The following is a 14,363-nucleotide window of genomic DNA, read 5'->3' on the forward strand; positions in this document are numbered from 1 at the left end:
AGGCTGCCTTTACAGCCTCGGGAGTAAGCTGAACCTCATACAACCTTCTCTTTCTAGCCACGTCATTCAAATGCCTTGCTACTCCTCTTAAAACTTTTATTCCAGTTACCAATATGCCTTTTTCTCTAGCCTGATCTATTTACAGGAGCTCGTAAATACTTCCTACTATTTTTTCCTGGGAAAAACAGGAGGCACAGGTGGGAAATCTGACACTCGAAGGAAGCAGATTTGAAATTATCTGTTCTGACTGGAACTCTATGTACTTCTTGGAAACATAGGAAGGGGAGCTTCTAAGCACTATCTCTATGCAGGACAGAATTTGCTTATCTTTCTTGACTGTGGGTTCAGCACCGCTGCATTGCTTTATGTCATGGAACTTCACAAGAACACGATTTGATGTAAGTCTCGGGGCAGTTTTAAAAGTCTTTAAAACATCAATCTGGATACTACATCAAACCAAGTTCTTACATCATTGCCTCTGATCCTGAAGAAAATATAGAAACATAACAAAACAATACGAAAGCTAGAGCCAGCTCCTGAAGATCTGGCTCAAACTGCCACAGCTGCACTGATTCCAATGAAGTGAGGACATTTTCTATCAGCTGGGGACTTGGCCTGACAGAGGTGAAGCACTGGGCAGCATGCCAAATTGAGTGCGTGTGCATTTAAGCTCAATCTACTTACCACTAAAGCCTTCATGCTTTGAAATGTACCTTTGACAAACAGTACAGGGCTGGAATTCCTGCAGACATGCAGACAAGTAATTTCTAACCTAGCTGAGAAAGCACTACAAAAATAAGACCCAAACCTATATTCACTTAACTTCTCAGGAAGTTTCCGCTAACTTCCGACAGATCTTCATTAGTCAAAATACTATGACTACTAATTTGGAAGACCTGAGATAGGTTCCTAGCAGCAGAAACAAGCCATAGCCCAGTCTGAAACAACTGCTAAATGTTCAGCTTCTCAGGCCATAAGCTAAGATCCTTACTCCTGCACTAAGTATCATCCGACCCCTCGCCACAACTGGTCAAAGCTTGTCTGCATGTCAAGAAAAGAGTCAACACAAGGAGAGAGTTATTTCAGATGACCCAGGCAGTCAACTTCAGCGTTTTGGGTTTTTTCAACAGTGAGAGCAGTCAGTGCTAAAAGTTACTATCCTAGCGATTCGTGTGGAATTCAGCTCCCTGGAGCAGGCTCCAAAGCCCATGAACAGCCTTCCAAAACGCCACCGCGCCAGCTTTACTTACGCCTATCCAGTTTGCTCCTTCCTTGGCAGCGTGCTGAACCTGCACTCGTTTCAGGGTGACATGGAAAACGGCTCCCTCTTCCACCTCTTCATCCACATCCTGAATTGCGCTCTGCCAGGGAAAGGAGAAAGGGGGAAAAAAAACAAAACAAAACAAAACAAAAAGAGAGAGAGAAAAAGAACATTTTCACTCCTCTGCTAACCGCACTCTACCCCAGGTGCTGTACTGCTTCACACAGACCTGAGGGCAGAAGATGGGCTGCACAAAGTAAATACAACAATCAAAGCAATACGGGATACTTTCAGATTGAGGATATGTTCTGGAGATACTCTTGGCAAACTGTCCTCTCCTGTGGTATCAAGATACCTTGACTTCCCATTCAACTGTTTTTCCTAGACTAGCACGTACTTTAAATAGTTGTATAAAGTCTTTTCTAAGGAAACGGTTTGGGTTTGATTAGCAATCTTCTCTTCCCTCCCCTCCCCCCTTTCCCAAAGCAATTAATCTCTTTGGCCTTTCATTTATGGAAGGAATTGCACTTTTTAAAACTGCAGAATTACTTAGGCAGGCAGCCTTTAAATGCTTGTTAGCTTCGAAGTTTAAAATACACCAACCTTTTATTTCTTTTGACAGGACGGATCCAAAGAGCCGGTGGTTTGCTTTTCAAAACCTATTATTCCAAGCTACGAAAAACTTTACGGAGTCGAGGCTTTAAAACTCACAAACACTAGAAAGCGGGTTAAAAAAAATAACAAGGATAACAGAAAAAGAAGTAGCGCAACGTCCTCCAAACTTGAAGCGAACAGGTGCTGCAATGACTCCTCGTTCCCCAGCTGATTACCCGGACAAAAGCGCAGGCAGAGCCCCCGCGTCCCCGCTTCTCCCGGGGGTGGGGGACTGCCCCCCTCCGGAGCACCCTCCCGGCCCCAGGCACGGGCTCACGGTTCCTGGGGAAGGCAGCATCGCTCCGAGCGGCGACGAGCAGGGAGGCGGCAGCGCGCTGCGGCTCCGGCGAGGCTGCGGGGAGCGGCGCGCCCGGGCCACCCCGCCGGCACCGGCACCCCGCGGGCAGGGCAAGGGGCGGACGGGACGCCCGGTTACCATTTTCGCTTTCCACAGCAATTTCATTCTCGGCGCCTTCCCGGGCGCCTCGACGGGGCACGCCGCCGCCGCCGCGGGCCGGGCCGGGCCGAGCCGTGCGGCCCCTCGGCTCCGCGGCGCGGGAGGCGGGAGGGCGGGCGGCCGCGCCAGGCCCCGCCTCGGCCCGGCCCCGGCCCCGCCGAGGGGCTTCCTGTTTACCGCCGGCCGACAAGTTGCGGCGGATTCAGTCGTCCCTGCCCGGCGCCGCGCCGGGAGCGGCCGCGGGGCTGCCGCTCGCCGGGGCTCCGCCGCCCGGAGCGGGGCGTTCACCCGCCCCCAGCTCCCTGGAAGAGGGACAAGGTGCGGCGCGTCCCGCTCGGCTTCCAGCGGGGACGGGGCCGGCGGGCAGCGCCTCCTTCCCGCCGCCGCCCGGGTGCAGCCGCACCGGCAGCGCCCGGTGCCCGCGGGCGGCCGGGGCAGGTGCCCAGCGCGCAGGGCCGGGCCGGGCCGCCCGGGGGGCTCCCTGCCCGCTCCTGACGGGGTTGGAACTGTTCTAGCACTTAGAAAGGCAAACGGCCAGAAGGGGGATTTTAGGGCAAGCTCAAGCTGGACAAGCTTACTTCCCCAAGCTTGCAAGGAAGGAAGTCAGAGGCTGTAGGGAACCCCAGCCCTGCTGCGAGCGGCGGCACTCCAGGTTGTCGCGGCCCTGCTCTGCGCTCGCCCGCCGGGCAATTCAGGTGGCTCAGACAGGGGCAGAGCAAGGGCCTTCCTCCTCCTCCTCCTCCTCCTCTTCCTGCCCACCCCAGGCAGGCCGTGCCAGGGCAGGCAGTCCCCACCATGCTGGCTCTTTACATAGACTAAACCCACAATATCCTTATTTTTTTTCTGTGGGAGCCCCTTGCTCACACACAAGCCCCTCTGAACCATGACCATCCTCTTACGCAAGCACTAGCTGCAGAGATCAGCATGCTAACACAAGGATCTCGACCACCTTAAAAACACTGACTTAAGTTGCCTATTGAGCTGTCTTTAGTTACCGGGATTTTTGGACTTACAAAGGAAAGCAGAGAGGAGCTGAAGGCACCAATTACTGTGCAAGGCAATGAAAGCAGTGAGACCTGAACCAGAAAGCTCAGACCTCCTGAACCTCAGCACTAACAGCCAGTGTATTCACGTATTTACACACAAGTGTTACTGGCAAGTCTCTCAGGAGCAGTGCTGGTTCGGAGAGACTGTTACCACTTGCAGCTGTTAACGTGAAGCAGCACATGAAAGCAAGGAACATTATTTTAAGCTACGAAACCAAGATTGCATTGTGTTGTCACGGTTGAAGTGATCAGAGGATTTGCCAGGCGGAGCATTGAGTTTATTTGTGTAACACCAAAGTGATCCAGAATATGCTGAGGCAGATACAAACTTCAATAATCTGACCAGAAACCCCCAACCCAATATTAAAGAGTCTGTGTTTCGTAGAAACTTTCAGTATTTACTTGATTGAAATCTTAATCTAGTTATTTTGTTTACTTATCCCTTAAATGAGTTGACATGAGTAAGCTTCTAGAAGCTGTTTCCGTTACCTAGTTTAGCTGCAAGAGGAAAACTGCAAGATGGCCAGGGCAATACACAGTGCAACTTAGTCTGACAAATTAATTTCATCTTTCTTTAGCCCCTACCTAGGATGCTAGTTCAGAAAAGCACGTAAGCAGGAGCTTTACTTCAGCATGAGCCTAAACCATCCACATCAAAGCAACTAAATTCTTAAGATTCTTTGATGAACTGGAGCCTAGACCCTGGAATCAGAATGAGTTGCAGGCTCAAACCTCCACGGGACTGAGTCTTGTCCCCACAAGAATTCCGTCAGACATTGCATTGCGTAGAGCCCTGCAGTCACATTTGCAACAGATTTTCAGTGCAAAAGTGTTTATCCAAATCCTCTGCCAATTCTCATATTTGCAGTTTTCTAGTTCCTTGGAAGTCTGGATTCTGTTGCTAACGGTCTCACTTGGGAGAGGGATAGGTGTAGGTTGGGGTGGTTTGCTCATCAAAGCAGCTGCCAGGGGATGGGATAGTGTTTTCCAACATCGTGTGCCTTTCTTATGCCGCAGTATTTGCTTGCTTTCCAGCTAACCAAAGAGGTCAATTCAAATATACTCCCTCTTGCAACGGACGTCGTCCATATTTATATCCTCAGATGTCATCGCTACAACCGTGTTGTTACATGGAATACAAGAAATTTCTCTCAGACTGGTAGAACCTTTCAAAGTGAATGGAACATGCTGTACTGACTACAAATTTAACAGAAGGACCCAACTCCTGTTATTAACTTTTACCAAAACATGCGTGTCTGTGTATGTGTACATAACATATATGTGTTTATTTGATCTTTGAGAGAGAAAGGATTGTGCTCAGTCTGGGCTCCTAAAAATCTGATTTCTATCCAGATACTGATTATTTCATACTGAAAAGGAGGAAAAGCGTATGTAATGCTTAACTTCCCTTTAGTTGCATTCTAAGACCATTATGTAGTGTTCAGCCCCTTATGTAGACCAAGAGACAGGATCAGAAGGCACAGGAGAACATGAAGACAAAGCAGGCTCTGATTAGTCTAAAAGATGTTCTGTAAAGATTTCAAGGACTGAGAACAGCATGAAAAAGCATGAGAACAGTCTGCAACTCGGTTTAGTGGAACTTCTGGTTTGCTCTTTTAACAGACTTTAATCACAAACTCGATCTACACCAATGAGCCACACTCGTGGTTAACTTTGTGTTAAATATTTGGTTCCTTCCCAATCATGTTCACATGCGATAGCTACATTCCTGCCATAATCAAGGTCTGTGCCTGCCCTTTCTACTGAATCAGAGTTGTTCCTCTAAATACATCTGAGCACGTATTCCTTCCCCCTTGCACCAAGAAGGAAATGCAAATCCACTTGTTAATGCAACCTTACGCTTCTCACAGTGAAATGTTATCTAAGAAGATCCTTTGTGGTCTGGAAAGTTCTCAAACAGCAGATCATTGACCACTTAAGCCCAGTGAGAACTTGCTGACTGTCCACAGAGAAATAAGTTAGTCACAGAGTGATGATTTTTCCTTGTTTTCAACTGTTGCTACAGCTGGCATGCAGACACTTTCATGAGCAGATAAAGCAAAAGACCTATAAACCAGCTGGAAATAAAGAACAGCTAGTCCTACTGCCTCTGCTAGGGGCCTAGCGGAAGGAGAAGAGGAAACAGAAGCCAGCGGTACCCAAATAAGGGAAATATTTGGGAGAGCAAAGGAAAAGGACAAAGTAACCAGGCGATGTAAGAATCGTCGCAGACAGCTTCTCTATGAGAGAAGGGCATCGCGCAGCCTAAAAGGAAAGAAGCCAGGTACCAGAGCGCTGCATGCAAATTAGCCTTACTGGGAAGGGCTGCTCAGTGGGAGACAGGAAAGGAAAACACACAACTGCCTCCTTATTTTTTTTCCAAAAAAGGGAGAACGCTCCTTGCATTACAGAAACCATAAGTTAGGCCGTGGTTTCAAGATGTTCCTTTCAATGGCAGTACCAGCTCAAGCAGTTTCCACTGTCTGGTGCTTGATCGCGCCAGGGGCTAGACCTGTTTGCATGTTGGAAATGCTAGACATTTCCTAGTAACCCTGCCTTTGCATTAAGTGTTTTTCCAATATTACATAGTTTTCTTTTTTTCTGTTTTGGGGTTTCTGTTTAAGAAGCAGTGGCTACCACCTCAAGGGCACTACCTGTACATGTGCACCTGTTAACTGGAAGAGAGGATTCCACGAGACAGGCTGTCTGTTCATCCTGTAGAAAATAGGAGAATCTATCGTATAGAATAAAGCCTGTCCAAAGAGACGCCCCCTGCAGTGGATGATGCATTAGAAGGGCATGCTTACAAAAGGAAATAAATACTGTTTCTATTCATACTATCTCATTAATTATTATTTGTCTGGTTTCTTTATAACCACATCTAGTTCCCGCTTTCTGTTTATGGCATATGCCCTCAATTTGATAACTAACAGGTGCTGCAGACTACAGTTCTTGAGATTGAAACTATTAAAAAAATCACACACAGGTGAGCCACAAAAGCTACAGAATTTAAGCAGACTATAGAAATGCAAACACGTATCGGTTTGATATTGTGATTTACTGGCTGTGGACTCTGGCCTGTAGCTTGGCTGCAGAGAGCTCTTTGCCACAGTTACTGTAGGAGAACCACCTGGTAGTACTCCTTTACATTGTGCACGCCTGAGTTCCTGCTTTCCACTCAATTGCACAGTTAGTTTGTCACAGAGTGCTTTAGACCTGCTTAACATTCAGCGTGCTGCAATCTCTGTAAAGGACTAAAGGTCCTTTACAGCACAAAGCACCTCACAGGCACTTACCTCATGCAGTCTGTTCCATCAGCACAGGGGCAATACGTTTACGTGCTGCGTGCTGATGTGGAGGGTAACAGAGGGGAGGCAGGTCCTCCATGTTCCTCTTTTGGAAATAAATTAACTTGGAGATTTATATTCTTTAGATGAACGGGTGCCCAGTCAGTACATGTCAGCCAGTAAGAAAAATTGTTGGGATCAAAAATTAAATTTGAATTTCAAACCACTAACTAATCAAAGCACAAGCAATGTTACATTATACACTGTATGTCTGATCTTCCACTGTCTGCAACCTTTGCGATCCTTATTCCTGTGCAAAAAAGGAAAAAACGTGTTCCCCGCTCGCTCTGAACAGCGTTGAAAGATGTGGCAATGCAGTAGCAGCTCAGTAAAGAACCAGATAACCAAGTTCATCATAATCTGTCTTGGCTGACACTAGAACTAAATAGGTGCCTTTGAGTAATCGGAAGTATTAACCAGCTTCATTGTAAAATGCCAGAGGAAATGCAACAGAGCTCCCATACAAAAAAAAAATAAAAATTACTGATTCATAAGGCTGCATAATTAGCAATGCTAATTCAAAAAATTATGTAGTTAAGGAAGCAGATCCAGCCTTCCCTTGACCTCTCATTTCAGATGTGATTGCAGTTAGATAGGCATGCACTGTTTCACAAACTGTGCAGTCCAAGAGGAGATGGCATGCTTTTGTATAGTCTCAGATCTAGGGGGCATATCTCCTTCAGGAACAGCAAGTCCTTGGCCTGCCGTTTGTTAAGACTTCAAAGCAATGCTGCTTGCAAAACCGTGGTCACATCACTGGTAAACTGCACCGCCTGCAACGTCATATGGAGAAACAACAGCGTGTTTTACTCCCTGTCCCCTGAGCCTTTTCACTCAAGAGGAGGGTAAGTAGTGCCAGCGTACCTCAGGGTCTGCTCTCATACCCGCCCCCTACTCAGTCTGCAGAAACCTCTCTTGGTTCTTTGGAAACAACCTGGAGGAGCAGAGACAGCGGGTCCTAGGAACTGGAGTCTCAGTCGCACATATCGCAAAACACCCAGAAACTTTTCTTAGGCCTTAAGCGCTTTACCAGCTCCTCTGTTCTTTTTCCAGCCACATGTGTCCCTGCTGCTTCAAAGCAGTATCTTTCTCTAGTTTCGTGCTCTATAGCTACTCAGGTGTTTGCAGCAAATCCTCTTGGCTGCCCCCTTCACAAGCTTTGAAGGAAGAAACAAAACCCTGAAGTGCATGCTGAGTACGTGGTTTTCTAAGGCTTGTAACTCAGTCAAATCAAAGCCATATTAACAAAGGGAAAGTAGCCTATGCTGTTGAGATCGTTCCGTTTGTAAACAGTGGGACCGTGCTTCTTTACCTTACTACGCTTCACAGAGGAATAAGCAAGTGTTCATGTAAAGGAGAGGACAGGGAGATGGAGTTCACTGATTTCTTCCTTTTTCAAAGAAAGGACTGATTTTCCCGCCTGTTACGCACACACACACACACTTCCATTTGGTATCATCACTGTTGTAACCACAGAGTTTTCTGCCACAGCAGAAAATTCCGATGCACATTGTGATATAAAGAGGTCATTTTGATTGCATCAGCTGAATTAAGGAAAAAAAACCTTTCCTGATTTGTGAATCAAGTGGCTCTCATATACAAGTGTCACTCAAAAGATTGCCTTCTTTTTTGCACAAACAGATATTGGGTTGATTTAGCACAGTTCTCGTTTTCCCTAATTGCTCTCTCATCTCCATAAACAGGCTGGTTGTCCATAAGAAGCTTCTTGCTTCCAATACATCTACAAATTTGTTATTTATGTTATTGGCTAGTTGGTAGTCAATCCTCCCCCTCATTCCCAAATTACTTGCCATAGTTCATGTTCTTTTCTAGCAAGCTTCAGTTTCCAGAACAAGAAGTGTAACTATTTGATTAGTTGATGAGCTCTCAGAACTTCCCATTTACAAACATAACTTTCTTTTTCCCTCTGCCCTGTTTCAGTTTGCTTTGGTTACAGGTATGCACATATGCCTTTTATGGCCCTGTTGCTGTCTGCTTCGACAGTATAAATCTCTGTTGACTATGAGGATTTTCATCTCCTTAATTTTCACTCTAGAGTCTTTTTCATTTTTCCTCTTAAAAAAGAAATATTTCCTTCCCTAGAAGACTGTATCACTCTGGTATCCTTTAATCCAAGCACTCCCCAGAGGACTCTGGGTTTAATAATTATATTGGAGTGCCTGTTACTTAAGATACTGGGAGTACTTCCCACTCTATCCAGGGCCTTCCCTTCCTCTGAGCAGACTTTTGCCAGGCAGCTCTGTATTTATATCTAACTAGTTCAAAGCCCAAGGGCTTTGTCCCTCCCACCCACTGAGTTATAATCAGAGGGCATGTCTTCAGTTTGACGCATTCATTTCATGCATACATAGTTTCCAGAAAGAGTAAATGTAGAGTTTCAGTTTAAATGCTGTTCCTACAACAAATCCTAGTAATCGTGTGTTTTCAATGGCATGATACATGTTAGAGGTCACAACTAACATGTCCAAAAGTAACTCCATGGCTTAGACTTAAAGCATGAGGAAAATCTGCACAAAGTAGTCTTGTGAACTGTGAACCCCAAAACAAAGTGTGGCATTTCCGAACGTTGTGCACAGACTCAACACTCTTAACCTCTAAGAGATGGTTAAAGTAACAGGGATAAATTAATCATAAATCCTTGTATTACTATCATAGTTGATCCTATTTGCTTTTTTATTCTAAACGACCCATATTAAACTTGAAAACTGTGTCCTCCTTTCTTGCAGGACATATTTCAAACTACTCAGAAATTCCTAGACCCCATTTCAAGAAGCCAGTCATATATATAAGAGAGCTCTTTTGGATGCTGAAGACTCTTGAACACCAGGGACACATTTCTCAATCAGATCTAAGACCAATTCTTCCAAGCGCTCAGGTAAGATGGGCACTCGCTGCAGTTCTCTGCTCTCAGATCTCAATGCTGTGAGTCTAAGCCAACAAAGGATTCCCACTAGCGTAACAGAAAGCAGAACATAGGCTTCAATTCAGCTGAGAGTGAAGACACGAGAAAGAGCCTCATTTTCCAGTTGGCTTGGGACCCTAACTTTTCCCCAGTGCTCAAGTAACAACAGTAAGACATAGCTGTCATCTTTTTTCTTCTCTTCATTCAGTTAAAAGGCAAATAGCTGCAGTGAAGCAAGAATTCGGCTTATCTATGGGGTACTTTAGTATTTATTTAGTATTTAGTTTTTTGTTTAATGCTACATTCGTTCTATCTGATTTCACCAAATCCCACAAGGATTTTATTGCCCTCTTAGAGCCCTGCTACAGAGCCAAGTAGGCACCATTAAATCAGATGCCTACTCCATAGCTTTCTTTTGAGCTCTGTTTAGATTTGCAGGGAGGAGCAATGAACAGGAGAATTGCAAACAAATATGTAACCGTTAACTTTAGAAATATATATATATACTAGTCCCTCTGTAACCATGTAATGAGTTTTCATTATACATACCACTTGAACAATTAAAATTTCAGGGCTTTACTAACTACCACAGCCTTGAACACAGCAATCTCTAAATTAGAAAGGGTATCTTTCAAGTGCCTGCAATAAAATCCAGGTTTGGGGAGGCTGGGGTTTGGGGGTTTTGAGTTGTTTTTCTGTTTGTTTTTACACCATCTCTAAAATATCCCATAGTCAGCTATAACCGCCTGTACACCAGTGACTTGCCTCCTGCACACTCTCTGCATCTTCTGCAGGCTGCACCTGTGTCTCGGTTTCGGCTACGTGTTGCTCAGGTGAGCTTCTATTTCGTCTTCTCCAAAATCTCCGAAACAGGTTCCTGAAGAACAAATGTCATACTTGTTTGGAAACAACAGAAAGGCAGTTTTGAAACGCAGATAGCAATACATTTACTATTAATGTCCATTGTGTTTCTCTCTCTCTTGTGAGTCACGACAATTGACTAAAATCCTTACACAGCTAAGGAAGATGCTCAGGCATGTTGAGTAGATGCAGTGCATCTAACCCATGGCATGGTTACATGCACCCAAGCCCCCTTCCTAGCTCACTTAAATTTCTGCTTTCTCTGACACTAGAGTAAGTACCGCTCTTGCAGTGGCCTAAACCAGTAACCTAGACAGCACATCTACTTCTCCCTCTTTACACTGCATACACTTTGAGCTCCACCAAACCATTTGGAAATGTGCACCTCATAGTCCTGCGTATTGGTTCTCTGATGAACATTCTTGTAAATAACCCCAAAAGTCACAAGGGCTTTAGAGACTGCTTGGGGTGTCCAGGCTCAAAGCCCACAGTTAAACATCCCCCGGCGTCTCTAAGTATTCCAAAGAACACCATATTCTGGCCTCCTCTTTCTTCTTGTTGACATACAGCCAGCACTCGTCAGTCCGTTTGATCTGAATCACCAGGCAGCTAGTTGGGGAGGCAAGAGTAACTTTCTTCTTCATCATAGGATTTTGAAAAGAAAGCTTGCCACATCACTGGAGTGGATACTCTGGACCAGTCCTAAAAGGCCAGTGAAGGAAATCAGACGAGTATTTACTGAGCTGGAGCTGCTGAGATGGTAATTATACCTTTTGGGTTTTGGTGGTGTTTTCTTGTTTGCTTTGCCAGATTTCATAAGGCTCATCTGCTAATCAATTCCTGAAAATCATGGCTGGTTTTATTATACAGTTTGTCCTGTCTAGGGTAAGGGAGCAGAGCCGGAGAAATATTTTCAACTTATGTTTTTAGCAAAAAGGCTAGTTTGTGGAAAGGAAAAATGTTCCTAGGCTGCAAGGGCGCTTCGTTCTGTGTGTCACTAAGTTGCTATACGCTGCTACAAGTTTCAGTACGTTTTTGAGGAGACTGTCCCCTACTGTTTTTGGGGTTCAAGTGCCAAATAAATCGAAGGGTTGACTTAAGCTAATACTTCCCCTTTTCACTCAGGACTGTCGGCTATGTAGCTCATAAACGGGGAGATTTTTCAACAGAACATGAATCCAGGAGAGAAAACAATTTTCCAAGAATACCTGACAAATCAGGGGACTGTGGTAAAGCCCTATTGCTGGCAGAGACAGAACCACACCTGCGCTAAGTGTCCCTACCACATGCGGGCTGGTGAAGAAGCGAGAGTCCCTTACGCAGAATTTGACAGGGTCTTTGGCTTCCCTTACAGATCAACAGCAACTCTCCGAAACAAACACCTCCTCTTCTGTGAACTGAGGAGTTCCTCAGGCAGCATAGTCCAAAAAGGCCATGCTACAGACTGTACTGAGCGAGGCTACCATCCCGAATCTGTGCTGTTTGGGGTGGGTGGTTATCTGGATGCAGTTACAGATGCCCATGCAAACATCGGAGGCATCGTCCTCTATGCAAATTACTCTCCTTGTAACGAGGTTTACCACTGCTGCGTAAGTAAAATCTACAACCTTTTGTGGAAGTATCCAGAAATCACGCTCTGCATCTATTTCTCTCAGTTTTGTCTCACTGAGGACGGTTTCCCCACGGCTGCGTGGAACGGCGAAGCTTTGCGGAGCCTCCCCCAGCCTGTGGCCTGGGGTGACTCTGCAGAGACTGCCTGGGGGGGCACGGTGTTACCTCCTCTGCAATTTTGTGTATGGCATCCCAGGGTCAGCCCTTCATCACTCAACTCCACCATCAAGAACCCTAGCAGATCAACAAAATCTGCATCCAGTTAACAACTTAACAGGAATTACACCCTATTTTAGGAAAGCCTTTCCACAGGTGAGGCAGGGAAACCCTGCTGTGCAGCAGAAATGAAAGGCCTTTTCTTCTCCTAGTCTGGCTTCCCAGCAGCCTTTCCAAGCGATGAAAGGCAGACTGCTACCTCCCATGTCTCAAAGCCCCTTGGTGCTTTTCCCAGGCATGTTTCTGCCCTTTCAGAGGGAACATCTATACCCCAGACCTAAAAATATCGTAAGGCATTTAAAAATGCCAAAGGAATAATTCAGTGACACTCATAATCCTGAATTTTTTCCAAGCAGCAGGCACCTGCTCTAAAGACGATACTAGCTGAACTGCTATCAGGCTATCAAACTGAGATCACAGATGGAAAAAAGGAAAAAAAAAAAATCAATAAAGTCACCTCCTACAAAAGTTAACCCACAGAATAACTGGTGGTCTCGAATAGCTGATTCTGAAGATAGTATACTTTTATTTTATCCCTGTTCCTTTCAAACATAATTCTATCGCACTAAAACCAAAACCTTGGTATCTTCTGATTACCTCCTGGGAGTAATTTGTTTGTTGCCCTTAAGCCAATTGCTACCAGAAACATGTGAACAGTCCACAAGCTACCGCCACAGCCAGACTTGTAGCTTCCCAGCTGAGGCAACTTTGGGGGAACACATGACATGTCCTAGATTCCTCCTCTGTCAAGAAGGTGGTTCTGCAGGTAAGGCTGATCTATCGATAAAGTTTTCCCACCGGCCGTTTCCTTAATAGTAGAGGGGTTTATAGACACTTATTTATGTGTGTGTGTGCGTGTACTTTACCCCCCCCCCGTCTTGGGTTCCTCCCTTCCATTAAGAGGAAGCTCACAAAGCTGTGTAATTTTGTAATTGATAGCAAGTATCTGATAGGACAATAGAGATAACAGATCTACACAGTCCAAGCGTAACTCGAAAAAGAAAAACAAAGTTTCTATCATTTAGAGCAGTGTTTTCACTGTGTGATTGAGTACATTTGTTATGACACTAAAGGTCTTGAAGAAGGGAGCAGCTGAAGTCAAGATCATGCTGTTGCCTGGGGAAACCGGGGTTCCTTCCTAGGTAACAGCCATTGCCAAACACACACACTGGCTAATTTTGTGAGGCAGTGCTGCTGCTCCTTTTTGACTCTTTTTGTGGCATCTCTTACTTAGTTACGCATATCCGAGTAGAAAAAAAGAGGTTGCTTCCCCGTGTGACCTTAACCACCCTTGACTTCAGCAGAGGTGATCCCCCTTGGAAACGCAGAGGTTCTTCTGAGCCTCAAACGACGTTAGAGAGGCAGCACTGCGCTAAAACCCGCCAGATCCCTTACTTTTACAACGCCTAGGCGCGTTTTTAGGAAAGCTTTCTTGCATGAGACGGAATCCCTCTGCACCTTCCGATTAAGTATTAGCTAGCACGGCCACAAGCAGGCGCCTGTGCTGTAGCATCGGGGCGATTACTTTTCTTTCGCTAGATTTTGGAGAGCCGCTGCTCTTTTCGAACTCTTGTGGTAAGCAGGCGGCGTTTGAGCTTGGACTTCCAAGCTCAGCACCAAAGCCTGTTCCCCAGTGCCGGAGCACGCCGCGTGGGCACTACCTGGCGCCACCCGCGCTCCGTGTCCCCCCCCCAGGCCCGTTGGAGGGGGCGGCGGGCTCTCGCTTCGGCCAGAGCCGTCTGAGAACGCTCCCTAGGCTGAACCCGCACGGCATCGCGCCCTGTCGCTGTGTTCGCAGCACCAGCTCGCTGTCGGGGCTCGGCAGGAGCGCGCTTGCCCGGAGCCCGAAGGCGATGGCCACTCCGCGTCCCGCGGCGCCCGTCCGCGAATGACGCGGTAACCACAGCAACCGGGCGCCCTGGCACGCAGCCGACCAATGGCAGCTCGCTTCCCGCGTGGCTCCACCCCCTCGCGCCCAACGGCCGGC

The 14,363-nt window shown here is 46.4% G+C and overlaps 1 protein-coding gene and 1 pseudogene across 1 annotated transcript in view; one reads left to right on the top strand and one right to left on the bottom strand.

Annotated features, from left to right (window-relative positions):
• LOC141960996 (ral guanine nucleotide dissociation stimulator-like 1) overlaps positions 1-2,354 on the bottom strand; it is a 42,982-nt gene extending 40,628 nt beyond the window's left edge. The window contains exons 1-2 of the mRNA XM_074907436.1: positions 2,193-2,354; positions 1,251-1,361 (exon numbers count right to left, since the gene is read on the bottom strand). Of these exons, the coding sequence (XP_074763537.1) occupies positions 1,251-1,361; positions 2,193-2,354 (273 nt within the window). The remainder of the gene's footprint in view (positions 1-1,250; positions 1,362-2,192) is intronic.
• Positions 2,355-11,721: 9,367 nt separating this feature from the next.
• On the top strand, positions 11,722-12,888 carry LOC141961371 (putative C->U-editing enzyme APOBEC-4; annotated as a pseudogene).
• Positions 12,889-14,363: the final 1,475 nt, after the last annotated feature.

Source organism: Athene noctua, chromosome 5, assembly GCF_965140245.1.
Source record: "Athene noctua chromosome 5, bAthNoc1.hap1.1, whole genome shotgun sequence".
Taxonomy (NCBI): domain Eukaryota; kingdom Metazoa; phylum Chordata; class Aves; order Strigiformes; family Strigidae; genus Athene; species Athene noctua.